Genomic DNA, 24,431 nt, shown 5'->3' with positions numbered 1-24,431 from the left:
TAACAGTTCGTAAATAATATTCCAGATAGTATAAAAAAAAAGACAAAACGATCGACAAATAAATTTTGCTAATTACAGTTACAACGTAGAGAGCGCGCGAGAAAATTTGTTGGAGTTTTTCGCTCGATAACTTTCAAAGTTATTATTTTTCGTTTTCTTTTCTTTTCTCGTTACTTCCCGAGGAAATTTTTTCTGTAGTTCCTCTGCTCCAAGTTTCAAAAAAAAACGAAAAAGAGTGATTCACGGGCGAATTGTTCTTTCAAACAAAAACAACAGAGCGTAAAGATTATCACTCGAGAACGTAAAAATGTTTGCGTTCCAATGTGTATGCACAAGAAATGTCTTTGATGTACGTCTTTATTATTCTCAGTGTGCATATAATGTGTTAGACATTATATATAGTTATACTATGTATAATATGACACTGTGGTGTATAATACTACGGACCTTAGGTCGGTAAGATCAAAGGCAATTCTTGTGGACCATTACTCATTCTACCAAATGACATACAAAACGTACCTACACATACAATTAATGAATGCGAGAGAGAGATTTTTTATTTGTAAAATTTTGTCGCCAAAACAAAATTTTACCGTATAATGCGATTTCGATACTTTCGTCTACTTATTTTTATACTCATCGTTTGCGTAAGTGGATGCGGGCTGCGTCTAAAATTATCGCTAATAGGCGCTTTTTCTTTTCATAACAAGAGCGACACCGCCCTTGAAGATACACAATTATAATAATATGATTAGACTTTATCGCTAACGTAATATTAAAAAAATCGGATTACTTTAAAAATTGGAGATTACTTTTTTTTTTAAAACTGTTCCTTGGACAGTATGTCATTTCCTTCATTTTCCTTCTTTTTACGTTAAACTTTTGTTTGTTTTCCTTGTATTTCTCACTGGTATAACACCAACATACGCATTGTGTAAATTCCTTTTAAATTTACTTTACTTACACATTTTTTTATTCTGTCTTATTATTATGCACTTTCCCCCTCGGGCGACTTAGGGCCATCACTATTCACAATGCAGATAATAGAGTTAAAGAATTATATATGTGTAGTACAAGGTACACTTACATAAAAACAATTATTTGAATCGCATAGATGTTTCTGTTCCATTTTGATTATATCCAGTTGTGAATTTTACAATATCACAATTTTTAGACATCTGTTTCAGTATGTCATTATGGGTCTTCGTTTTATACGTTTGCCTTCCTTCCTTCGAAAATTTGTACCATGATCCGACATGTTTATTACCGAAGTCGCACTTGTTCCATTGTTTGATTGCCACGATTCCTGCTAATTATTCATTCAATCTGTCTTGAGGATGAATGCTCGGTTCCCTACAATTCCATCTGTGTGAACATACAATACGCACTTGTTCCTTATCTTTCTGTTTTAATACACTGGCTAGTTTAGGTTACATTTAATTATGAGTGCTAACTTTTGTAACATATGTTTCATATGATATATGGTATTGATGCTCCTGTCCGTGCAGCAAGCAGTAATTTGTTTAATGTTGTTGTCTATTCAGCATTTATTTAATACGATATACACAATTTACATTCACGACACTGTGCTTTATCATGAGCTTAGAAATGCTTCTATTTTTTAATCAATGCCACGGCATTGCACAAGTTTTTTTTTTTAATTCTTCGTTTAAAGACAGTCTCTTTTGCTTATCAAAGCATCACGATCTTTACGTGCCTTTTTCATCGACGTATACACATGTGTTTCTTTACTTCCATTTTTTTTTTTAAACAGATTCACTGCACTTGTTTTTCATTTATTTTGCTTTATGTACGAACTTAAAAATTAGAGAAACTTAATAAAACGAATCTCACGTGGAAAGTTTGTTACGTGTTTTTCGATTGATTAACGATTATCGCGTAGTTTTGTTTTATTACACGTTTAAATAAATTTAATGTTTATCTAATTATTATATTTCATTTATATAAGAAATCCATTTTGTCACTTGTTTAATCGTGTTCGTCGACGCGTTTTCGTTGCAGAGTTCTTTATTACGTAATTACAGGCGAATTCGAGTCTTGACCTTGGCGAAACCGCTTCCAACGAAAAGATTTTAATCAAGAAAACAGTTTTAACAATTTTCCTTCTTCCCGATAATACTTGTTTTACATCGGATCTATCTGGATTTTCGTTTTTTGATTCTCGATATTTGGACAATCACGGACGTCAATAACGAATATCCGTTTGCATTAAAATATACGTCGATATAGAGTACTAATTTATTAATAAAAAATATACTATCTCTTGATAATGACGATGATGATAACGCGATTCGACGAACTTCCGTTTACAAAATCATAGATGTGTTCTCGCAGTGACAAAAATGATCGTGATAACTTTAACCATCGCGATGACGATAACGATGAAAATGAGGTGGATGGTCACATGACCATAACGTTAATGATGATGATGATGATGATGATGATAATAATAATGATAATAATGATGATTATGACGACGACGACGACGACGACGACGACGACGACGACGACGATGATGATAATGATAATGAAATTGTCGTTAATTGGAATATGTTATAACAATAACGATAGCATTAAAAAAAAATAACAATCACAACGGGGACGCGAAGGAACAAGTGTCATAATAAAGAACTCAGCAACAAATTACTCCTTGTTTGCAATGTGTTGGACTTACAGGCTGTTTCAATGTCGTTTGATTGTTTTATTTAATTTAGGTTAGTTCCTAGTTGACCATAAGTGTATGCGACTCCATCGGTGCTGCACTATCATACAATGTGTCTGTATCTTGCGTAGGTTCACCTTGAAGTTGACACTGATTACTTAATGTTCCAGCACCACAGTCACAAAAGAATCTGTAAAGATAAATTAGTTACAAATGCATTGCACGTATTAGGTTAGTGCACATAAAATGTTTCTTTAATGTTTTGTGACGTGATGACACAAATTAAACGATTCATTTTGCAAGTTTAGATCGAACAAATCATGTTGTATGACAAGAAGGCTTTGTGCATTAAGGATGATGACAAAAAACTTGGTATCAAAGTACGATATTTTACAGTGTTTCTCCAAATTCTCTTCATTTCTTTAAACATTTTCAATTTATAACTTTGATAATGAATTATAACATATTCAATGTTACAAGTTCCTCTTGATCTACACTAAAATTATCAATATTATTTACCGATCATGTCTGATGAATTCCACATCGTGTCCAGCATGACAGGTTTTTATACAATTAACACAAATTGCGTTACGGTCTGTCGTATTGCATGTCTGGCAGCGATAGAAATCGTGCATGGGAAAGGAAGTATACGACGAAATTTTGTATAAACATTGACCGTTTCCAACTGCTTTTTCGACCGCATCTTGATTATTAAATATTTTATTGCCTAAGAAAAAAAAAAAGCAGACGATTATGTACTCATCTCCTATATGTATGTTAAATTTCGAATTAATGCACCAGAGAAATAATAACCTCTAGTCGTTGGTTGAACTCCGCTTGCTAAACATAGACCACCAAATCTATTATTGAAAATTTGATTAAACTCTAACGTAGCAGTTGCGTTGTTTGTTATTTCAACGCCGGCTGCCAATCCATCGAATATTCGATTTCTCCTCAGGACTGGATGAGATTGTGTAGAAATAAGCACTCCCGCTTGAGCGTTACGAAATATATCGTTTTCTTCAAGAACACCTACATAAAAAAAAGAGGAACAGACGATTATTCAGGTTGCAAAGATTTCATCGAAAGTAGAAAATAAAACTCACCTTTGCCGCCATTAAATATACAAATTCCACCGTCTCGTCCGTCAAAAATTTTATTTCTTTTCAACGTAGGATTACTATCCGTTTTAATCCAAACTCCTGCCATCGCGTTATCAAAAATCTCATTTTGTTCGAGTAAACCTAATCCACTATTATACACAAGAACGCCACCGTTTTGTCCGCCCCATATTTTATTCCCACGTATTACTGGATTACTTCCAGTCCTAATATTATAAAATATAGTTAGCGCAAAAGACAAAGGTATTATGTTGTTTATCAAAAAATATGTTACCTTATTTGTACTCCCGAATACAAATGATTGAAAATATCATTGTCTTCTAGTTTACCGTGACCATTGTCATAAAAATAAACTCCGACTTGTTTACCGCTATGAATACGATTCCTTCTTAAAACTGGTGTCGATCCTGTGGTTATCCAGACACCTGCTAAAGTGTTAGCATATACTTCGTTCTCCTCGATTAAACCCTGACCCTTTTCGTGCACGTATATACCACCATGTTGACCATGATGTATTTTATTATGTCTAACGATGGGATCCGAATTTGTTCTGATTTGTATGCCGGCTAAAGCATTACCGTAAATATTATTATGTTCTATCAAGCCTCTTCCCTCTCCGAATATATATACTCCTCCTTGGTGACCATTATAAATTTCGTTTCTACGAATTGTTGGGTTTGAATTAGAGGTGATCCAAACGCCGGCGAAATTGTTCGAGTGAATCTTGTTGTCGATAAATTGACCTAAACCGTTTTCATGGACATAAATTCCGCCTGTTTGACCATGGTGTATTTCACAATGTACAACCGTTGGATTAGCACCAGCTTTTACTTCGAAACCCGCTATTCGATTATTATGAATGTCGTTAGCTTCAAAATATCCGAGACCGTTATCGAACGTGAATATCCCGACATCCCTTCCGTGATGAATATGATTCCTCCGCATTATCGGATTTGCGTAATTCTTTACCCAAATTCCGGCTAATGCATTTCTAGAAATCTCATTGTCTTCGTAAGTTCCTTGTGCATAATCGGTGACATAAAGTCCAACGTTTTCGCAATCGGATATGTCACAATTTTTAACCACAGGATTGGCTCCTACACCTGACACACAAACAGCTGCACCGACTGAAAAATTAAAAAATCATCGGTAACTATAAGTTCAAATTCAACATTATCAAGTACAAGATTGTTACAACATAAACCAATTACTTACCAACGCTTGAACTCCTAATAATACAGTGATCGACTGTGGGACTGCAATTTTCACCAACTTCTAAACAATAATGTTTATGGTGCGGCACGGTACTAGTAACGTCTGGGGTAAATTTTAACGTGAGATGGCCGGCGTAAGCTCGTTTTGCTCCTTCTACAAACATAACTGTAGATTCACTTTCTCGTTCTAATATAACAGATTCCGCCACATTTCCGGGTGCTGCTCCAATTAATGCAACGTCGCTGTCGATTACAAGAAATTCGCCTCTGTAGATTCCAGCATGTAAGAAAACTAAATGTTGAGGTGCTTCTTCCGCTGACTGAGAATTGCTTCCACAACAATTCCCTTGACCGCTTGTGGTTGTGCTATTATTTGATGAAGAACCACTAGTGCTTCTATATTCATCTACAAAATCTAACGCTCCCTGAACAGTATTGAAGAATGGCAAATTTCGTCCTTTGAACTTTAAATCCTGAAATCCTGGCCTAACATGTACTCCCCTGTATAATTGTCTAAAGCTCTCTTTCCATGGATTTGGATAGTCTGACTCGTCCGGGGATACAAATTCAAATTTACAAGGTGCAGGATTAAATAGTGGCAAGTCGTATTCATAAACTTGTTGGTACAGAGACTTCCATAGTTCAGTGTCGTTTGCAATTGCTTGAAAACGTTTGCAAACTTGAGAAACTCTACACAGATCTTGCTCCGTTAGATAATTAAATATAGTAAGCAGCACTTCGTCCGGTAACTCATATTGAAGGTAATGTGCTGCTGTATTTGTGTTTGTACCTGTAAAGTAATGAAAAGGTATTCAGGGGATTCTTTTGTTAAAATAACCTCTATAATGAAATTTAATTATATGCAAACATACCATCTGTGGATAATGAACAGGTCCGCCTGGGTCGTTTTCTTGCTGGTAGGGAGGAAGAACCAAGAGTGGCACCAATACTACTGCCACCTGAAGGGGGTAAAGCAGAACTGGTGCCAGGAGCAGGATCTGGATGAGGTGGACTTTTACGCCTTAAGTCGTATGGAGAAGAATGAGAATGTGATGGGGAAGGTGATGGTGCTGCAACACCAGAGACACTTGGAGAAGATCCTCTTCCACCGCTTCCACCCCCACCGCCACCTCCTCCTCCTCCTCCACCACCAACTCCACCACCAGGAGGTATCTGATTTGACGCTGAACATGGCAAATCGCATGGCTCGGCTAAAAGAACAAAACTTACATTACTTGTAATTTCAAAGTTAGTGTTTACATTTCTACTGTCCATGAAATACTTGTTACAATTATAATTTGTTCTATATTAGACAGCATTATTTGACTATGCTTATGTCTTGTATGACATATATTTTTGGAGTATCATTCATTTGACATAATTAAATAACTGTCCCTTTCTTTATCACTGTTGCATTTATTAACTAATAAAAGGTACATATTTCACGCACCACAAGTAATAAACATATGACATGAATTTTGTATTACATTTAGTAAAGATATGTAGTATGACTATAGAAGTTGTATTTATTCTAATATTTGTCATATTACATTCAAATTATAATTAGTTGTTAGAACTAAAAATCTATTTAAAAAGTTATAGTTGGTTTCAAGGATTGTACTTGACAACTAATATTTTAACACATTGAACAAATTTAATACAAGTCAATTAAATATACAAGGATGCTAGTATAATATAAGAATTAGGACATAGTGCATTTTGTGTATTCGACATGTGTACACAACCAATTATCAAACCATATTTTGGTACAGGAGTATCCTAGTTTCATTTTTAAAATGACAGAGACAATTTTAATAATACTTTTATTGCACACAAAGTGTTTCAAACAAGTAAAACGATATACCAATTTAACATAGAATCTATAGCTGGTGCAACATCAGATTGAAAAAGGCCCTCAGATCTTTTGCCTAGATATCGTGTGCCAATTATTTTCCCAAATTGCACGAGTATCCGACGTTATGCTCGTACAGCTGGATGTCTAATAAATCGGAATTACAAAAAAAAAAAATGGGAGGAAGTGGAGTGAGGAGCGTAGACTTTGAGCCGACATTCCACGGTAAAAATTGACGATCGCGAAGTATACGCGATACCATGATCGATGTCCCCAAAAAAAGAAGGGCTGGTGCAAGAGCGACGAATGTGATATGTTGCTTTCAGGAAATGTCATCGGAGTCACGAATCCATCGCGTTTTTCGACCATCCCGAACTGCGAGAAAATTGTGTGAGAGAAGAGACGTGGGCAGTGTAAGGTTTGACGGAGTCTCTGTCCTGCTCTCTCTACGTCCGAATCGTAAACGGAAAACATGAGTAACGGAGATGAAGGATGTCGGTTAGTCGGCACGAACACGCGGAATCGGCGCAACGGGATTAACCCCGGGGAATATCGAAGTAGGTGAAGGCAAAAGAAATGAGCCGAGAGACGACAGGTGAGCAGTGAACCGAGGTCCGGATGCAGGGCTCTTACCCGAGGTGGTTCTCGAAGGCAGAGGAATCCTGTTCGCGCCTTTTCTCCGGGATCTCCGCACGTAATTGCGCGACGATGTAAACGAGGCGCTTGGCATTTTTGACGTGCTTCCCGACAAAATTATGCGAGAAACGGTAAAACAACTAAACACTAAACAATGGCGACACTTCCACCGAGCCCAGCGGCCATCTTCTCATTGACGGTAGGACTGCCGACTGGTGCCAGACCGCCAATCGGATGAATTTCTGCTCTTCTCCCCTTTCCTCGCCGATCACCCTCCTACCCTACCTACGCGATCCTTTTCTCTCTCACTCGCCTTTTACCCCCTTACACCGATCCCCTCTTCTGCAGTGGATCGCGACACAAGCAACCAACATCAGTATGGAGTTATGGAGACCGCGGACCGAAATACCGATTTGTTCTGCGTGCCTGCGATTTTATCATGTCTCGCTCTCTCGGTGGTGTACGTCGCGAGCCTTTATGTATGGAGTTCCCCGTACAATAGGTACGTAATGCCGATCAGCGACGAACGGCAGTTGCTTTTAAATGTCCATTTTCGTGTAACCGTGTAACGCGCTCTCTTGGTCCTGCTAACGGTGAACCACAAGGAACTACGAACAAAGTGTAACTGTATTCACGTCGCCCCGTGAACGTGAATGCTACTCTTTCTCGAGTTCTCCTACCACGCAATCGCTTTTGTGGACAAAAATCGAATCCACTAGCGCCTCTGCTGGGAAACTTTTTACTTTCTGTTTCTTCTGTAATTGGCGCGATGTTCAAAAATTACAATGCGAAATTGTTGATAGGACTGGGTGAAAGTTGTAATTGAAGCATTTCGAATAGTAAACTTCGAAAGAAATGCAAATAAAATAGTATTTCAAATGTAACGTGAAAATTTGAAAAATAAAAGTTTTACTTTAATAGACGAAAAATGAAATAAAAAATTCTTTCAAAAACACTTTGAATTTTATTATCTACCTATTTTTTTTTTTCTAAACTTTTCATTTTTCTCATAATTTTGTCAAACTTAGACAAAATATTAATAAAGAGGAATGTTTCCACTCGTAGAAAAGAAGTTGAAAAATCAATTAAGAACTCTAGTAAAATTTCTTTTTATTGCAGAGAGCATCCTACAATAATAAAAAAAAGATTTATTAGCGTTTTTATTATATCTCTTATATCTCCTGCTTCATTATACTTTGGAATGAACGAGAAGGTCTTCCAGAAGGTAATTGCTTGTAACGATATTATTTTTTACATATTGACTTTTACATTGTATCTTATCATTTTTAGGCAACAATTTGGGAGTTACTGGGTCTACGGTGGCCAGGTTTAATTCAAGCAATTGTGATACCATTATTATTAACAATGATATTATTTCTAGGGCCATTAAGCGTATTAGGTTTTAACGGGCTTTGGAGATTATACACTGGTTAGTGTTTCATACATTATTTCTATATATATATATAGTACTTAATTCACAACTGTAGAAATGTAGGTTTGCCTGTTTTAGAGCCTATGTATTGGCTTGGAAGTATACGAACATTGACATGGTGGAGAAATCAAGTAGTTGCACCTCTAGCTGAAGAATGGACATTCAGAGCGTGCATGTTACCATTGCTTTTGCAATGTTTTACACCAACTACTGCTATATTTGTATGTTCCTTATTTTTTGGGATTGCTCACTTTCATCACGTGGTATATCATATAGAAACAGGCATGCAACTTAAACATGCGCTTTTTATATCTTGTAAGTACTATTTGCAATTTATACTTAATATAAGTATATCAACAAACTTGTTGTAACAGCACATTTATTACTCAGGTTTTCAATTTGCATACACAGCACTATTTGGGGCATATGCAGCTTTCCTTTTTGTTAAAACAGGTATTATGATTCTATTATTTCTTTCCTCTTTGAACTTAAAATTATACATTAATGCTACTTCCTGACTTGCAGGACATTTAGCAGCTCCATTAACAGCACATTCATTTTGTAATCATATGGGATTTCCTGATCTTTCTGAAGTTGTGGCATTTAAGGATCCTTTAAAAAGAGCTGGATTATTTTCTTTGTTTGTCATTGGACTAGTAGCTTGGTGTTTTCTGTTAACTCCAATGACAAATCCGACATTCTTCCATAATAATCTATTTTGGCATAAACATTTTACATGAGATGTGATTTATTTGCAACAATGTCACAAATATTATTTATAATTTTTATAACAAAGTTAGGCTAACTTGAAATGATTAACATCGATTTAATAATTCATATTGCATGATGTTTTTAAGAAAGTACGTTTTTTTATTAAAAGAATAGTACTTTTGAAAATTGACAGGTTGTTTTATAGATTACACTATATACATATAGGTACAATTTATATTTTTAATGTAAGACTTAGATTACACTGTTCAACACGAATTTTGTTTTGCAATAACCATTAGGAGATTCTCATAGAGCTATCGTCCTAAATATGAATCCGGAAGCAAAATTACTCTGTCATGCTCAGTTTTTGAGAAATATGAATTTTTATATAAATGTATGACATTCATGGCAAAAACAAAGTATTATGTGAAAACTAAAATTGCTAAAAAGTTCAATTTAGTCTTAAAAGATAGAGTAGAGTTTTTACAACGTTGATCTACCTCTTTGCAAACTTAACGAAAGAAGTCTGATCAATTCGTATATTTTCGTATTATATTACACAGTACAAAATTATAACTCAATATTACATTCACACAGATAATGCTAACGCGCGCGCGCGTATGTATGTATGTATGTGTGTATGTATGTATGCATGTATGTATGTATACATATATGTATGTATAGTCAAAAAAATATCAAAGTGCACTATAAAATTTAAGTATAATTCGGTTACATGTTTTACTTAATACAAAGGAACACTTTCTAAGCTGCTTAGCACAACTGTTTTGAATATTTTCAAAGCTAAGACTGAATTCTAGCTAAATTGATACTTAGCAAGCTATGTAGCATTCTGGGATACTTACTCCTTCTCTCATTTTATTGAATGTTAAAGAGAAACGTCAAATGATGTTTATATGTTGAAAGAGTGCCTATGATAAAAATTGTTATTTCTGTCTTTATTAAATCTCGCAAAATTATATTATATTACTTTTTTATCTTGAGCTATTTTTTAAAAGTAGTGAACAATCAATTTATTAAAAAAAGATTCATAGAGAATATCTAAATAGGCTTTTCTTTGCTTCAAAATAGTGTTTAATGAGTTTCATATATTGCTATAACTGTTCTAAATCTTGTAAAATCATACTAATAAATATCTTGTAAGTTCGTATACAATTGTATTTGTTTCTTAACGGCATTGAATTAACAAGTCATATGTACTCATGCATTAAACATCAAAATTATTTGCAATTGAGAGTGATTAAAAAAAGTTTTTTTTTTATAATTCTGTGATTAGTATCTAAGAATATATTGCAACAATTAAACGTTATACATGTCGAAGTGTCTATTGAATAGATACTATCAGTGTCAATTACACGTAGCTACGGAACGTACGAGTCGGATCAGGCGAGTAATGGCCGCAAAACGACAAAACACTATATTTACGTTTCAGATTGATATTTTTTCACTGACCGAATTAAAAATTGTTCCGTCACTCTTTCTGGGTGGCTTCCTTTTCAAAAATATTTACAAAATTCGATATTACGTCGTATTGGGTAAAAATCGTCTTTTTTTTTAACTTTAATATCCATTTATAGCCATTCAAATTGACAAAAATTAATAGAAATATGTAGTGATTCATGAAACTTGTCTCTATCCATTAAGAACAAATTGAATTTTCTAACGTTTTCAAATTTTATGTACGTAATACTTCATTTTTGTCTCAAATCATGCGTTTTTATAAAAACTCATATTTTTAATAAATTCAGGGTGATAGACTAATTTTACTTTTAGATTTGTGTTTAGGTCGAGAAACTCCGCCAGAAAGAGCCTCTAGCGGTTATTGCAAAACAGGGAAAAGACATTTTTTTGCTAAACAGTGTTATTAATTTTTTTTTGAAATTTGAATTTTTTTACTATAAGTTTTAAAAAGTTTTAATTTCTTTGATAAAGATAATTATAGTTGTGTATAAAGAAACTTTTGTGTTATCAAAGACAAGTTAATCATGCCATATAGAATTAATATAAAATCACCGTAGTGCCTCAGATGTAATTGAATTTATCTAGTTGTAATTATGAATATCAATAACAATTTAGACAGAATTTTCAAAAAAAAAAAAAAAAAAAAATGTTGACGGAATATTGTATAGTTAATGAATTATGACATTGTTACAATAAATAATGTATTATTTTGAATTAGTAAAAAGAAATTATTTCTAGAAAGATTCGTCCTTTGGAAATGCTTTTTCTAATAGAAAATACAAATATGAAGGTATTTTTATTTTAAAGTTATGTAATAATTTCTTTCTAGTTACATATCTAAAAACATGTTTACATTCACGTAAGAATTAACGTCATAATACATACACTTATTGTTTATTCAAATCACAGAGATAACAGTTATAACAGTATTACAATATTTGTTATAAATGTGTATATGTATGTATCTAGTAAAAAACATAAAGAATTATATACGAGTTTACATATCGAGATAATATCCTCTTATTGAAAAAAAATGTTTTTACAATGCACTATCATGTGCTTTCTATAAATGATGTATTTAATCTCATACATTTGATGTGCAAATATTAATCACAATTTGTTGATGATAAAATAAATTTTTCCTAAGGAAAAAATAAGTTGAATTGTTAAATAAAATGTTTGTATAAATATTTACATTATTTTAGATAGTAAATTTCTTTAACAAAATCTATTGTTATATTTGAAATATAGTAAAAAACGGAATTTATAACATGGATGGATTCATTCATTTTATAACACAGTAATATAGAATATGTAAATATAAATAAACTTTCAACTTGATAATATACCAATTGTTAACTTTGAAAGACTCCTACTTTTTTGCTTTAGAATCATTTAAATAATTATACATTGTACCTTGAATGTCACATTAAATTCTTTACTCAAGTATAATAGATTATAAAATTTAAAGTAGCGTGAAAAATTATTTGTTTCTACAATTCAAGCGACGCTATTATTTTTTTCTTCAAATATACCTATTGTTTTATCGTTGGAGTTCTTACAGTAGATATATTACTATACTTCATTAACTATATCACTTTCATATTACACTTCTTATGAAGCTATTTTTTTCAGACAATTATTACAATAAGAAGTATTGATAAAATCGTTACACTAGGAATTATAACTGTAGGCTTATGAGAAAATAACCCGTAATAAATAAATAAACGAATAAATAAATGCAGATACTACTAGAAAAGCTTCGGTTACGTGTAATGACATAACAAATGTATTGGACAGTAAAATGGCTGTGAAATACACTTTTCATAGTATTTTCATGTTTGGCTAGGTCCAGGCGCTGTCTCAGAGTTTTGTGACTGATTCAAAAACAATACATTACTTGTTTTTATACTTGGCCCTGAAGATATAAGCGAAGGACAGGGACTAATACACGGTGTCGATGAATAACTATTACTTAAATCACACTGATCTAACAATTTCCACAGCTCTTCTGGTGTAGGTCCCCCAGAAACATCTGCAACCAAGTTACTTGTTAGAATGATTGAAATTCCTAAATTCACTTTTAGTAAAAAAGGAGTGATGTTACTTTGGGTAGAAGAAAATGATGGCTCTAAAGCTGTTGTAAGGTCCCATATTTGAATGGTACCATTAGAATGTCCAGTAAATATAAAACGCCTGGGTCTTGAGCCCATACGGCTAGATCCTTCACATTCGTGTACATAAAATGAACTTATAATACTACCATCCACCGACTTGATTACGCAAACCCTCTTTCCATTTGATGCTAAGCGCACAAACAACTGATCAGTCTCAGGTACAACTTTTTGAACAAATACTTGTTCGTCATCCTGTTCTCCGAATGGTCCTATATTGTGAAACGTAGTGTTAAAATGTTGTGCTTTGAGATGATCAATATTGTTTCAATTATTTTTTATAACACACCAAAATCGTTGCCAGCATTATAACTGATGCAAGGTTCAATTGCTTCTAAAGATACAATTTTGAAACTGGCTTCAGGTGTTGATCCAGGTTGAGTGGAGATCATTCCACGAAATCTCTTTACTGCCCAACTTCTTACATGATTGTATTCAGAACAGACTGACACCAAATATTTTTCTGATAATGTGACCTAGAATACATCCAGTTGATATAGAATATATATGTACATAATTTGTGAACTAATCGCAACAAAAACCAGAATTTTCTAGATGTAGACATACTTTTGTCACGCTGCTTTGATGTACTGTGAATGTTTGAAATAATTGCGGACCATGTCCTACAGTTTCGGGATGTTGAACGATGACCCTCACACTGCCAGATTTTGTGCCATATGCAATTTCAATCCAATTACCACATAGAGCTGCATAAAAAATCATACTTTACACTAAAACATTTCAGTTTAAAGCATTCAAAGTTGATAATATAAGCTACATATCTTCATAAAGAATATAAATAACACAATACTGACATTACGTATACTGAAGACTGTAGAAATGGAAAGAATCATGTGTGTGTGTGTGTGTGTGTGTGTGTGTGTGTGTGTGTGCGCGCGTGTGTGTGCGCGTGTGTATTTTAATTAATATTACATGGAATACCTATACAAATATAACATTACATGCTTTATACTGCGATAATTAACAAAGAATGACTATTCATAAAAAGATATGCAAATTGTTCTTTTAGGTAGTAAAAGGTATTTGATTTAGATTTGAATAAAATTTGATGTATATGTAGTAGAAGATGCGTAAAAATATAATAATTATTATGTATGTAAAAAAACTGTAATTTATATCGATTATATTTATAACGAAAAACACAAAAATGCTTATGTGCATCTGAAATTGTTTAAAACGAAGAATAACTATGCAAGCAGAGTTCCTTCCCCTCTCAGATGCTGGTAGGAAATGCATTGTAATGGAAGGAATAAGCAGAAAGCTCTAATAATAAAACCTAATTTGAACCAAGAGAGCAACTTACATAACCATTGTGTAAATTAAATATTAACGAAATAAACAAAAAATGAGAACATCATAATTTGCAATAGTACAACTGGACGCATAAGGATAGCGGGGCTGTGTATATATAGTGCAACCTATAAGAGAAAAATTTGTTTTCAAATGTTTTTGATTATAGATGGTCGAGTATGTAGGTTCACTTTTGAACATACTCGTATTCTATTTTAAAGTGAGTGACCGAAAGCTATTTCTTTGATATATGTAAATATATGTATGACGGAAGTTTTAATTAAAAGTGCCGTTTAAAGCGGTATTTAAATATGGATTTGTGCACTGATTTGATGCAGAATAAAGTACTATATCTGAATATCTGGAGAGGAAGGGTATGGATACTAGTATTTAAATCATTGTGTTGTGTTCAATGCAATACAAAATGTAGAGAAACACATGTCATTTTGAATTGTGACTTGAATGTGAAAATATTGTAGAACATTGTCATATTGACCCATACTTGCCTTGTGCTATTTATCCAGTTGTACGAAATCATGAAGCAAAGAATGTAATAATAAACTCTCATTAATATTGAAAGACAGTATTGGACTTTACGATAGAAAGATATTGGAACATTTGTATCCAAAGTAACAAATCAGTTATTTGTGTGTCTGTCTATCGAAAGAAGTTTGTTTTGTATTAACAAGAATGAAGAAATAATGAGAGATTCATAATCATGATTCTTCAGTGAATCATCAAAAATATAGTATAATTATTTTAAAAAGTATGATATATATATATATATACACACACATATATGTAAAAAAAAAAATATTATAAAAGTAACGTTTGTTATTACATTCCTCAATATAAGCAGATTTAACAATTATATTTTAGTCCACTTATTTGTACGTCACTTGAAAAGGTGTTTCTGCAATAGAGGTACTGTAATACTCAATGTTTATGAACCATGAATTAGTTATTATTTACCTTGGATTTTCGTGTTAAACCGTTTATCAAAATAATATTATATTAGGAGAAAAACAGATATGAAAACTTACATGTTTTTGGTGTTAAATAAACGGATATGGCTGTAATGGGATCGTTCATTCGATCACGGTATAATTCAGTTACAAGTAGATCGTTATCCTTCATTCTTAAAGGGAATTTCTCCATGTCTGAAAATGAGTGCCACGTATTATTATTGCAATACCTATTAGAAATATCAGAATAGATGTTTAAAAAATGTAATTCCTATTACCAATGTAATAAATGGATCCGTTGTTGCAACCCAGTAAAAGAAAAGAACCAGCTGCGTCAAATGATAAAATAGGCACTACATCTTGTATTTGCCAATGATGCGTCATAGCATGCCATACTCCAATTTTATCAGTAGGAGATAGGGCAACTAATTGACTTCCAATAAAAAATAAATATTCCACACGAACGTTTAAGTTAAATGTACCGATGTTGGTTTTTATCCCATACATTGAAATGCTCCATAATCTTACTTGATTTCCGTAAGAAATGGCAACCATTTTGATATCTTCGCTAGTGTTCATTTTCGAAGTTATCGCTACTCTTTCAATCACGGATTCGATATGAGGACTAGTAAATACATACGACCATCCAAACGAATCTTTTAGTCGATGGCATGTTATAAAATGTGCATAAGCAATTACGATCCAATTGTGATGTGCTTTTATGATTTGAACCCTTAAAGGATCAACCCACGATGAAACTGTATTAACAAAGTTTGTTAAATATCGTCTGTGAAAATTTTGGAAGGAAAATATTATCAGTTATTTACCTTGTTGGGGACCGAACACTAAACTTATGTCGTTTTTATATAACTTATTTAAGTCTGCTGAATTATTCCTAACGTGTCTTAAATCTAGAGACGAAGTACGCGAGTGTGGTAAGCCTCTCTGTTGGATTCTATAATCCAACGAAGAATTTCTTACGTGCGTTCCAAGCACTCCTTTATGGTTTTGTTGTCCTACGGTAAATTCATATTAAATAGCGGTAATAATATGCAGAGAAATTATATCGAAGAGATCATTACCGTTACCGCTATTGTTGTGGTTAGTAGTAGAATTTGCGGTTGTACTTTGCGAAGTGGATGGTACTTCTACCCTAGAATTAGTAGTATTAGCAGGAACTCTACCATGAACGGATACGTCCCCTATATTCGACGGGATAGTTGTAGGTTCTTGCAACGGTATACCTTTGAAATTGGAAAATTTGAAACATAAATAAATCATTGCGTTAATCTTTGTACCATAAGATAAGGTAGTTTAAAAGCTTACTCGGAGGTGGTAAATAACCGTAAAACAGTACATCTCCGCAAGAAGACTGAGTTAAATCCTCGCATAACATTAAACGCTTAACCAACGGCGTGATACCGTAATACTCGGCTTCGTGCCTTAACGTTCGAAGATCTACGTTCTTTAAATCGATGTCTTTTGTGCGTAAATAATTCAATATAATAGAAAACAACTTTGGATCTCTGTCTATGAATAATGCTCCAATTTCGTCCCTGTGACTGGCGATTCGATTACTTAACAAGGCCGTGAAAAATGAATCCGGTATCCATGTCAGTGTCTGCTTCGACGTAGAAAACCTGAGTAATGGAAAATGTTAGCGCACGCAAAAATAGTTGGGGAGAAAATTAATTTTAATAGATTGTAATATATGAGAACCAATCGTCAATTAAAAGAAACAATTTATTGTACCTTGTTCCACCAACATTTAAATGCACGATGTCACCAACACCAAAGGAAGGAGGCACGGCCATTGTTACGACTGATTTTGGCACAAATGTTTATTTTGACAGTGCATGTTGTATCTTGACAGTAATCATTAAACAATTTGAGAATTATATATTGCCCTCTATTAAATTACGAATCGTACGTTTTATCGGTAGCATAAGTCAAAATGAATCTTCACTTGCACGTGAGCGCGCTTTAATGGAATAATTCAAAACTTGGAACAAATTTCTTGTAGATTAAGAATATTAAAATCAAATTTATATATAGAAAAATTGTTCGAGATTAGCAATAGATATTAGAATTATTATAAAAAGATTAATAATAATAATTTTGTGTCGAACATCAACGAAATGTCTTTGTACTGTTTGTTGATTCGACATCGTATCACATTTCGTCGGTGACAGAACCACAAACAAGGCGTTGAATAGACTAAGCATGCATCGGAAGAATTTGTCAAACGATTATAGGTACTCTTGAACATAGACAAGATATAAAATAGACGTCGCCAGGAATGTTATTTTGTTACACGGATCGCGAACTAGCGACACATACGAGATATAAAACAAACGGTTCGTTTTACTCGATCGGTGTCACACGATCTGAAATACCGACTTTGTAAAATATCAGTGGTTTTAGAGCGACTTCCTCGTTTACGAACGGTGATTCTGGGAACTAGTGTGTACAACTGAATAACCAAAGCCGGTAAAACGAGGTAGTTGAAGTAGAAAATAGGTCCCTGTAGATATATTTTAACAATCTTTCGCGGCGAGTAACGTCGAGCTGATCGGCTACGAATTTAGAATAGGCTTAAAATATACAGGAATAGATATAATATTGGAGCGTCGTAAACTTTTGTAGCGTATAGTATGCGTTAGGTGATTGGTTTCGTACAATCATAATTGATCCACAGGGACCTATTTTTTACTTCAATTACCTTCACCGACTTTGATTATTCAGTTGTACATACTAGTTCCCAGAATTGCCGTTCGTAAACGAGGAGGTCGCTCTAAAACCACTGATATTTTACAAAGTCGATATTTCAGATCGTGCGACACCACTCGGGTAAGATAAGCCGTTTGTTCTACTTTTCTTTTAGGCTTCAATATCTCTGTATTTGTTTCATAATTTAGTATCGTACAAAGAGAAGGAACAGAGAACGTTGTTCTCTAAATTCTTATACCTTTTTGGCGGCTAAGCAATTCGTACGGTGTATCATTGACGGATAAATATCGCGCATTGATCATTATCGTCCGAAAATCCAAATACACGTTTCACAAATAGTTTGCGCGATGCTTCGCACGATGGCCGCACTGTTATCTTCGGAAAGTGGCAGCAGGTATTTGTGTCGCGTTTAAATTAAAACGAATATTTCAATGAATAAATAGTCGCATTTCCTGTTTCATTTTTGCGAAAGTAATCGATAAAAGAAGGCACGTGGAATACAGAAACTTGGAATAGCAATCTCGTCGATGGTATGCATTTACTGGTACGAATGTATAGGGGCATATGGAAATTTGCGACAAGTAAAAGTCGAACGATACATCCACCCGTATACTTTAAGGTATACTTTAAGGGGCGGTACGGAGAAAGTTGAGGAGTTGCAAAGTTCGAATACTGGTCAACTGTTTCGATTCGTCCGCTACAAAACGGTAAGTGTTACTCGCGTTGTCGATCGATATCTCTTTCGACGAACGACGGGACTATTTTTTCTCGATTTTGCGGAGCGTATCTCTGGCCGTCGTAGCCAATGCGAAACGAACCGTGGTAGAGGAGGTACCTTCTCGACGAGGATTTAGTTTTATAAGGAAACGAGTCTCTTCGAAACGTCTTTCTACCATCGAGGAGCAACGACGATGAATTTTCGACGATACGATAACGAGGAATACGACAAATTGATCAGACCGGTAATGCTGATCGGGAGCATAATTTCCATCTGGCCGTTGAGCGAGAACAGTGACAGAAGGACGGTGATCTTTAGAAGATTTCATCGGTGTTGTATGTTTTTCTTGGTACGCGTTCTCTCGAAACGAAATAATGTTCGTAGGTTAGACGAAACGATTAATTCGATTCATCGATCGGCAAGTAGCGCGCTGAGCGCAGATCGTGCGAGTCATTTGGAAGAGTTGAGTTTTCAGGTGTTGGTGATGTCGATCACGGTGACGACCGATGTAGTTCATAATTTAAACGATCTGGACGAGGCGACCGAATGCGCTTTGATTTCTTCGGCCTTTTATCTCTGTGCCGTCCGTTTGACAGTTTATACGATTCACCAGAAGGATATGCTTTACATGGTGAACACTATGAGGGAGGATTGGGTTACGTCCTCCCACGATGACAAGACTGTATTAGCAGAGAAAACATTGTTCGCTTTTCGACTGGCCAAGTACTTTATCACCACCGTGGCCGTAACGATCGTGATATTTATGTGCGTTCCGATTTTCGAAGTACGTACACCCACCTCCCTTTCCGCTTAGTGGCTTCGTTTCGTTCTTTACGATCCTCGATCGGACCTAATTTCTCGAGCCAGTTCGTTAGGATAAGGTGAAACGATATTAAGCGGGCACGTTCAAGTAAGATTTCTTTTTCTCGTAGATTTACATCGTAGGCCGAGAGAAAGTGCTTCCCTTTCGGGGATATTATTTCATCGATCAGAGTGCATCGCCGATCTTTGAGTGGCTTTATCTGTTGAACGTAACGGCGGGTGGTTTTGCCGGAAGTATGATTGCCGGCGCCACCAGTTTCAATCTGGTGGTGATAACGCACGGATCGGCAAAGTTTGCGGTTCTACGGAAAAGATTGGAGGCCTTGAACAACGAGGATCCCGATCCCGTTTCTGCCATCGCGGATTGCACGATACGTCATCAAGAGGCGATAGCGTGAGCTTTACTCGTTAAATAACGAAAGAATTGAATTCTTTGTGGACGTTGATCCTCCCCGCGAGTGAAATCTCAAAGGCGAAAGTCTACACTCGCGAATCGAGGATCTCGAAGAATCGTAACGAACCGCGTCAAGTGGCGGTTAGCAATATTTATCGATACACGCTCGTATACGTGTACACGCGTACGTATCCACCTTTGAAGTTTCACGATCGAGTCAATATCGAGTCGTAATTCGACAATATCCAAGGATCGTTCCGTTCCACGAGAGTTCTCTTCTCCACCGATCGTTAATCGCGAAAGCGTTCCACGAGCGCTCGAAACGATCCGTTTCCAGATACGCGGATGCATTGGAGAGGAGCATAAATGTTCTGGCTTTAGGGCAATTCGTTATTAGCAGCGGGTTGATCTGCTTCGCGGGATTCCAAATCACCTCGGTGCGTCCCCGCTCGATTCACCGGAGTGGTGGCATCCTCGATAAAAAAGAGTAACCTTTCCAGATGATGGAGGACAAGGGGCGCCTGATGAAATATTCGACCTTCTTGAACTCCGCCATTCTCGAGCTGTTCGTGTTCAGCTTCAGCGGGAACCAGCTGATCGACGAGGTGAGCGTAAAAACTGGTCGCGTAACGTTGATAAAGTACCGCGATCGGATAGGATCGATCGTGAACTTTTCTACGAACGACTCGCAAAGCGATACCGGATTCAACGTGTATTCGATGACGTTGAGCGCTCTACGTTGCGATTAGATCGTCTTCGATTATCAGTGTTTCGAAGAGGAATCCGTATTTCATTATCGTTTTTCTTTTACGAATGGAAATTCGGATCGAATCAAGTACCAACCGTTTAATCGTTTAGAAACGTGGACGCGTTCGTCGCTGTTTCGTTTGCGCGGGAAAAATTCGTCTTGGAATATTCGATTGTTCATTTTCCATCGGAGGATTTTTCGATTCGTTTCGATTGCACATTCGAGGCGTTCGACCTTGCCACGTCTACGCAAAACGCGTCCAAGTCGTTCCAAGATCGTCGACGTTTGTTTCGTACGGTGTATCGCGTATCGTTGATTACGCGGCGTTACGGCCAACGTCGAGACGATGTTCAAAGACCCGTGATATCGAGGGCTTGGAACGACCCGTCGGTTTCCGGAAGCGGAAAATAAAAGTGATCGCTCGACCGATCGTTCATCGAGCGTTCTGTCCTAAATCGTCCCGAAAGATTGCATCGGAATAACGGAAATAAACTAAACAGAGCGAAGGGGTAGGCGAATCCGCTTATAGCTGCGGCTGGATGGGCAGCCGCTTCTGTCAGAACCTTCGGATCATGATGACGCGCTCGAGAGTCCCCAGCAAGATAACGGCGGCGAAATTTTACAGTATGTCTTTGGAGAGTTTTTCAGCGGTGAGTGGAAACGTTTTTCGATCATTTCGACGGTATTTTAGCCGATTTCGGCGCCGATGTTTCTTCGTCGCCAGAGTAGGGGCAATTTCGCTCCGTTAATCGCCGGAGGCTTCTTTTGACAAGGGACTGTCGAACCTGCTTTCCAGGTTCTCGGTACATCGTTCTCGTATTTCACGGTGCTGACGGCTGCCAAAGAGGAATAATGGCCGCTGGGATGAACGTGGATGTTCGTTCGTACGACACGCTTCACGATCGTAGACCAAGTCCCTTGACGACTCAACTTCAAGAGAATATATACCGTAGTTGTTCCGCTAGTCTAAAAATATCCGTACACGTCGAAGAGCCGAGCGAAAATCAGCGCCGTCCTCCTCGTTCGTCGCTCGGGACGAAGAAACGATTTCGGGGGTTGATCGCTGCTGGAAACAATGACGACGAGTTGTCTCGTTCGAGGTACAGTTCGTGCGATGTTCAAAGGTAAAAAGTTTTTGGAATAAAATGGCAAATAGAGTTTCTATCGACGAGTAATTTAATATTCATTTACGGACAGCTCGATATCGAATCGTTTACCGAGTGCCCAGATATCTTTTCGATAATCGCGATCGTAGCGAGCTTGTTATCGAACCGCTTCTACGGGACACTGTTTCCCGTTCACGTGGAACAGTTTCGACGATTAGGGGATTAAGGAGAATCGCAGGACCGTTTTTCCGCAAGATTTCGTGACACCGTTGATCGAAAGTCTCTCCCTGGAGACGCGTGCATCGATCCAGCGACGAAAAGCTAGCTCGTTGGTAAATTCGAGACATCCCCGTGAACGCAAGGCTCGGGACGAACGGTTCGGTTCGCTCTCCCCGCGACGGGACGCAGCCTCGAACAGAATTTCGTTCGAACGACCAATTGGGACAGTCGTTCGTTAACATTTGCTCGCAGCGACGAATAATCTTCGGTTCGAACGATACAGTGTTCCCTTTCGGGTAGCCGCACGCTCGGGACCGGAACGTAAGAAACCGAGAACGATGCGATCGAAGTTCGATCGGTGTTGCGTAAGATTCGATCCACCGAGGACTAGAGACGGAAGCTGCGCGAGCTAGGGAGGGAACATTTTGAGACTCCGACGGGGAGAAATCGCGACGATTTGACAAGGGATCACCGGAGTGGCGTCGAACGAGTAAATGTAAAAAGTTAGTTCCAGGATCGAGTAACCAAGGTGCCGAACTCGAAAATTTCCATGTCCGTTCCATAATACTTTCTCGTTTCGGGCAAATGAAAACTCGGTACCGTCTCGAGTCGCGTCGTTCGGCTCGTGGTTCGCGCGAGTTTAGGTGGAAACGTTTCGAGTTCGGTCGCGTTCTTTGGGTGGGGTAAACCATGAAGCGAAACGTCTCGGGAGCGACTCGAGGGTATTTTCATCGCAACAGTACAACACGTGCACCCAGCCACGGTGCACGCACACAGCGGTTTCTCTCCGGTTTGGCAAAATTCGGTGCGCGTCGTTGTTCGCGCTCGGTGTTCACCGTGTCGGTGCAAAATGTAACGAGAACAAGGATCGAAGATTCCCTTTACTCGAACCACTGTTTCCGTTCGATCCATTCGCGCGACGCGGCAACATTCCGGCCGACGATGGGTACCGGATGATTTATCGTCGTCCAAGGGATGGCAATATGGCGAAGATCGAGGTGGCAGTTCGCGTAAGACCGATCTCTGCCAGGTGAGTATCCTCCGGATCGATTTCGATCCTACTAACGAAACTCGATCGTTCAACGACATCAACGATCGTTTCTACCGTTTACGCGATGGAACGGTCGATGGGTAATTGCGCGCCACGATGTATCATCGTTATCATTATTATTATTATTATTATTATTATTACCGTTGTACGGGTAAAGATTCTCTGGTAACGGTAAGTGGAAAATATTGCGCACAGAGAGCGGAAAATCGAGGTACAAACGAATACGTTAAGTAAGTATGATGAAAAGAATCCGAGGCACGAAAAGGTGAGGGTAACGTAGGGCCGAAAACGAAGTTGGCGAAGAGGAATCGACGCTATCGGCGATGCAGGGAAGAAAGTGCCGGTACGTGTAACGACGAAAACATCGAGCGAGTCGGTCGGGGATTCTAGGTTCGTTCGCGAACGGCATTTGCCATTAAGTTTACGCGCCGGTGTATTTTAAGAATAGAGCAAAAACCGAGAGAAGCGTCGGCCCGCGGTTCTCTTTCTTCGTGCTTCGGATATGTACACCTCGGAGCAACAGAGGTCAAGGTTTACCTCTCGTATTCGTTCCTCGTAGCGATTTCATTTTTGCGAAGCACCAGGGACTTTTACGACTCGTCCCGGATTCTTGGCCATCGACCGGTGTATCCGCTGCTAACGGACGGGCCCGAGGTAATTGTTTCGAGTCGGTCGCGACATTGCGCAGGAAACGAACGCGAACGGAAATCTGGAAGCAGATTTATAGGTCGGTGGCGCCTTTTCGGCCCGGTACTTGTGAACTCGTTTCTATACTTAGAAGAAGCGGCCGGAACGCACCGTGAAAGTAAGACGAAGGAACGATTGCTCGTGGAAACGAAATCGGTCTCTTTGAAAACGGGCGGGAACGAAACGTGGCCGTTGATTTTGTCTCGTCCGAGTGCATCGACGACCGGAAGGTGATCAGAAATGAAAATTCCAGGCTTTCGATCGACGAGCGAATTCTCCAAGTCCGGTAGCAGGGAACACGGTCGAGAGTGTCACGGCCGAGCAAGGGGCCTCGATGGGTTTATTTAAAGCGACGAATCTTCCTTCGACCCTCGACAA

At 37.2% G+C, this 24,431-nt stretch overlaps 4 protein-coding genes across 8 annotated transcripts; 2 read left to right on the top strand and 2 right to left on the bottom strand.

Annotated features, from left to right (window-relative positions):
* Positions 1–1,044: 1,044 nt before the first annotated feature.
* Fbxo11 (F-box protein 11) lies at positions 1,045–8,144 on the bottom strand. Of its 3 annotated transcripts, none has more exons than XR_012991927.1 (9): positions 7,504–8,143; positions 5,891–6,229; positions 5,020–5,808; positions 4,079–4,931; positions 3,790–4,010; positions 3,497–3,715; positions 3,203–3,410; positions 1,455–2,873; positions 1,045–1,365 (listed from the first exon to the last, which is right to left on the bottom strand). XR_012991927.1 is itself a non-coding variant. In XM_076310629.1 (9 exons), exons 1-8 carry the CDS (start codon positions 7,598–7,600, stop codon positions 2,744–2,746), a joined length of 2,856 nt encoding a protein of 951 aa, XP_076166744.1. In that variant the 5' UTR covers positions 7,601–8,144; the 3' UTR covers positions 1,045–1,365; positions 2,696–2,743. The 3 variants fall into 3 exon arrangements, 2 of the variants coding, with proteins under 2 accessions (XP_076166744.1, XP_076166743.1); XM_076310629.1 differs by having other exon boundaries at positions 2,696–2,873; positions 7,504–8,144; XM_076310628.1 differs by having other exon boundaries at positions 1,045–2,873.
* Sras (Ras converting CAAX endopeptidase Sras) lies at positions 7,236–11,749 on the top strand. 2 transcript variants are annotated; one of them, XM_076310633.1, is made up of 6 exons: positions 7,236–8,008; positions 8,626–8,731; positions 8,797–8,935; positions 9,002–9,253; positions 9,329–9,391; positions 9,464–11,749. In XM_076310633.1, the coding sequence occupies exons 1-6, from the start codon at positions 7,893–7,895 to the stop codon at positions 9,676–9,678; spliced, it is 891 nt and encodes a 296-aa protein (XP_076166748.1). In that variant the 5' UTR covers positions 7,236–7,892; the 3' UTR covers positions 9,679–11,749. The 2 variants fall into 2 exon arrangements, with proteins under 2 accessions (XP_076166748.1, XP_076166750.1); XM_076310635.1 differs by having other exon boundaries at positions 7,240–8,008; positions 9,017–9,253.
* Positions 11,750–12,338: 589 nt separating this feature from the next.
* Positions 12,339–17,764, bottom strand: LOC143146384 (BTB/POZ domain-containing protein KCTD3). 2 transcript variants are annotated; one of them, XM_076310631.1, is made up of 10 exons: positions 17,331–17,764; positions 16,905–17,218; positions 16,667–16,822; positions 16,406–16,594; positions 15,857–16,336; positions 15,657–15,773; positions 13,870–14,009; positions 13,592–13,778; positions 13,236–13,514; positions 12,339–13,163 (listed from the first exon to the last, which is right to left on the bottom strand). In XM_076310631.1, the coding sequence occupies exons 1-10, from the start codon at positions 17,390–17,392 to the stop codon at positions 12,964–12,966; spliced, it is 2,124 nt and encodes a 707-aa protein (XP_076166746.1). In that variant the 5' UTR covers positions 17,393–17,764; the 3' UTR covers positions 12,339–12,963. The 2 variants fall into 2 exon arrangements, with proteins under 2 accessions (XP_076166746.1, XP_076166745.1); XM_076310630.1 differs by having other exon boundaries at positions 12,341–13,163; positions 16,661–16,822.
* A 1,455-nt stretch (positions 17,765–19,219) lies between these two features.
* On the top strand, positions 19,220–21,843 carry LOC143146385 (odorant receptor 13a). The gene is given in 7 exon segments (XM_076310632.1): positions 19,220–19,375; positions 19,502–19,810; positions 19,959–20,289; positions 20,546–20,679; positions 20,743–20,847; positions 21,491–21,640; positions 21,787–21,843. Coding segments are annotated over 7 exon segments (1,242 nt in total).
* The last annotated feature ends 2,588 nt before the right edge of the window (positions 21,844–24,431 follow it).

Source organism: Ptiloglossa arizonensis, chromosome 4 (genome assembly GCF_051014685.1).
Source record: "Ptiloglossa arizonensis isolate GNS036 chromosome 4, iyPtiAriz1_principal, whole genome shotgun sequence".
NCBI lineage: Eukaryota > Metazoa > Arthropoda > Insecta > Hymenoptera > Colletidae > Ptiloglossa > Ptiloglossa arizonensis.
Note: the sequence above shows the minus strand (reverse complement) of the source record. Positions and strands in the feature narration are given on the sequence as shown.

Excerpts from the sequence above, each read along its gene's own strand:
- Fbxo11 (XM_076310629.1), bottom strand. The coding sequence starts at position 7,600 with ATGCCAAGCGCCTCGTTTACATCGTCGCGCAATTACGTGCGGAGATCC. Across the intron at positions 4,932-5,019 it reads TATTAGGAGTTCAAGCGTTG|TCGGTGCAGCTGTTTGTGTG; the intron begins GTAAGTAATTGG and ends TTAATTTTTCAG. Across the intron at positions 3,411-3,496 it reads AGTTCAACCAACGACTAGAG|GCAATAAAATATTTAATAAT; the intron begins GTTATTATTTCT and ends TTTTTTTCTTAG.
- Sras (XM_076310633.1), top strand. The coding sequence starts at position 7,893 with ATGGAGACCGCGGACCGAAATACCGATTTGTTCTGCGTGCCTGCGATT. Across the intron at positions 8,009-8,625 it reads TGGAGTTCCCCGTACAATAG|AGAGCATCCTACAATAATAA; the intron begins GTACGTAATGCC and ends TTTTTATTGCAG. Across the intron at positions 9,392-9,463 it reads TTTCCTTTTTGTTAAAACAG|GACATTTAGCAGCTCCATTA; the intron begins GTATTATGATTC and ends CCTGACTTGCAG.
- LOC143146384 (XM_076310630.1), bottom strand. The coding sequence starts at position 17,392 with ATGGCCGTGCCTCCTTCCTTTGGTGTTGGTGACATCGTGCATTTAAAT. Across the intron at positions 17,219-17,330 it reads TTAAATGTTGGTGGAACAAG|GTTTTCTACGTCGAAGCAGA; the intron begins GTACAATAAATT and ends TCCATTACTCAG. Across the intron at positions 16,337-16,405 it reads AGTGTTCGGTCCCCAACAAG|TTTCATCGTGGGTTGATCCT; the intron begins GTAAATAACTGA and ends TTGTTAATACAG.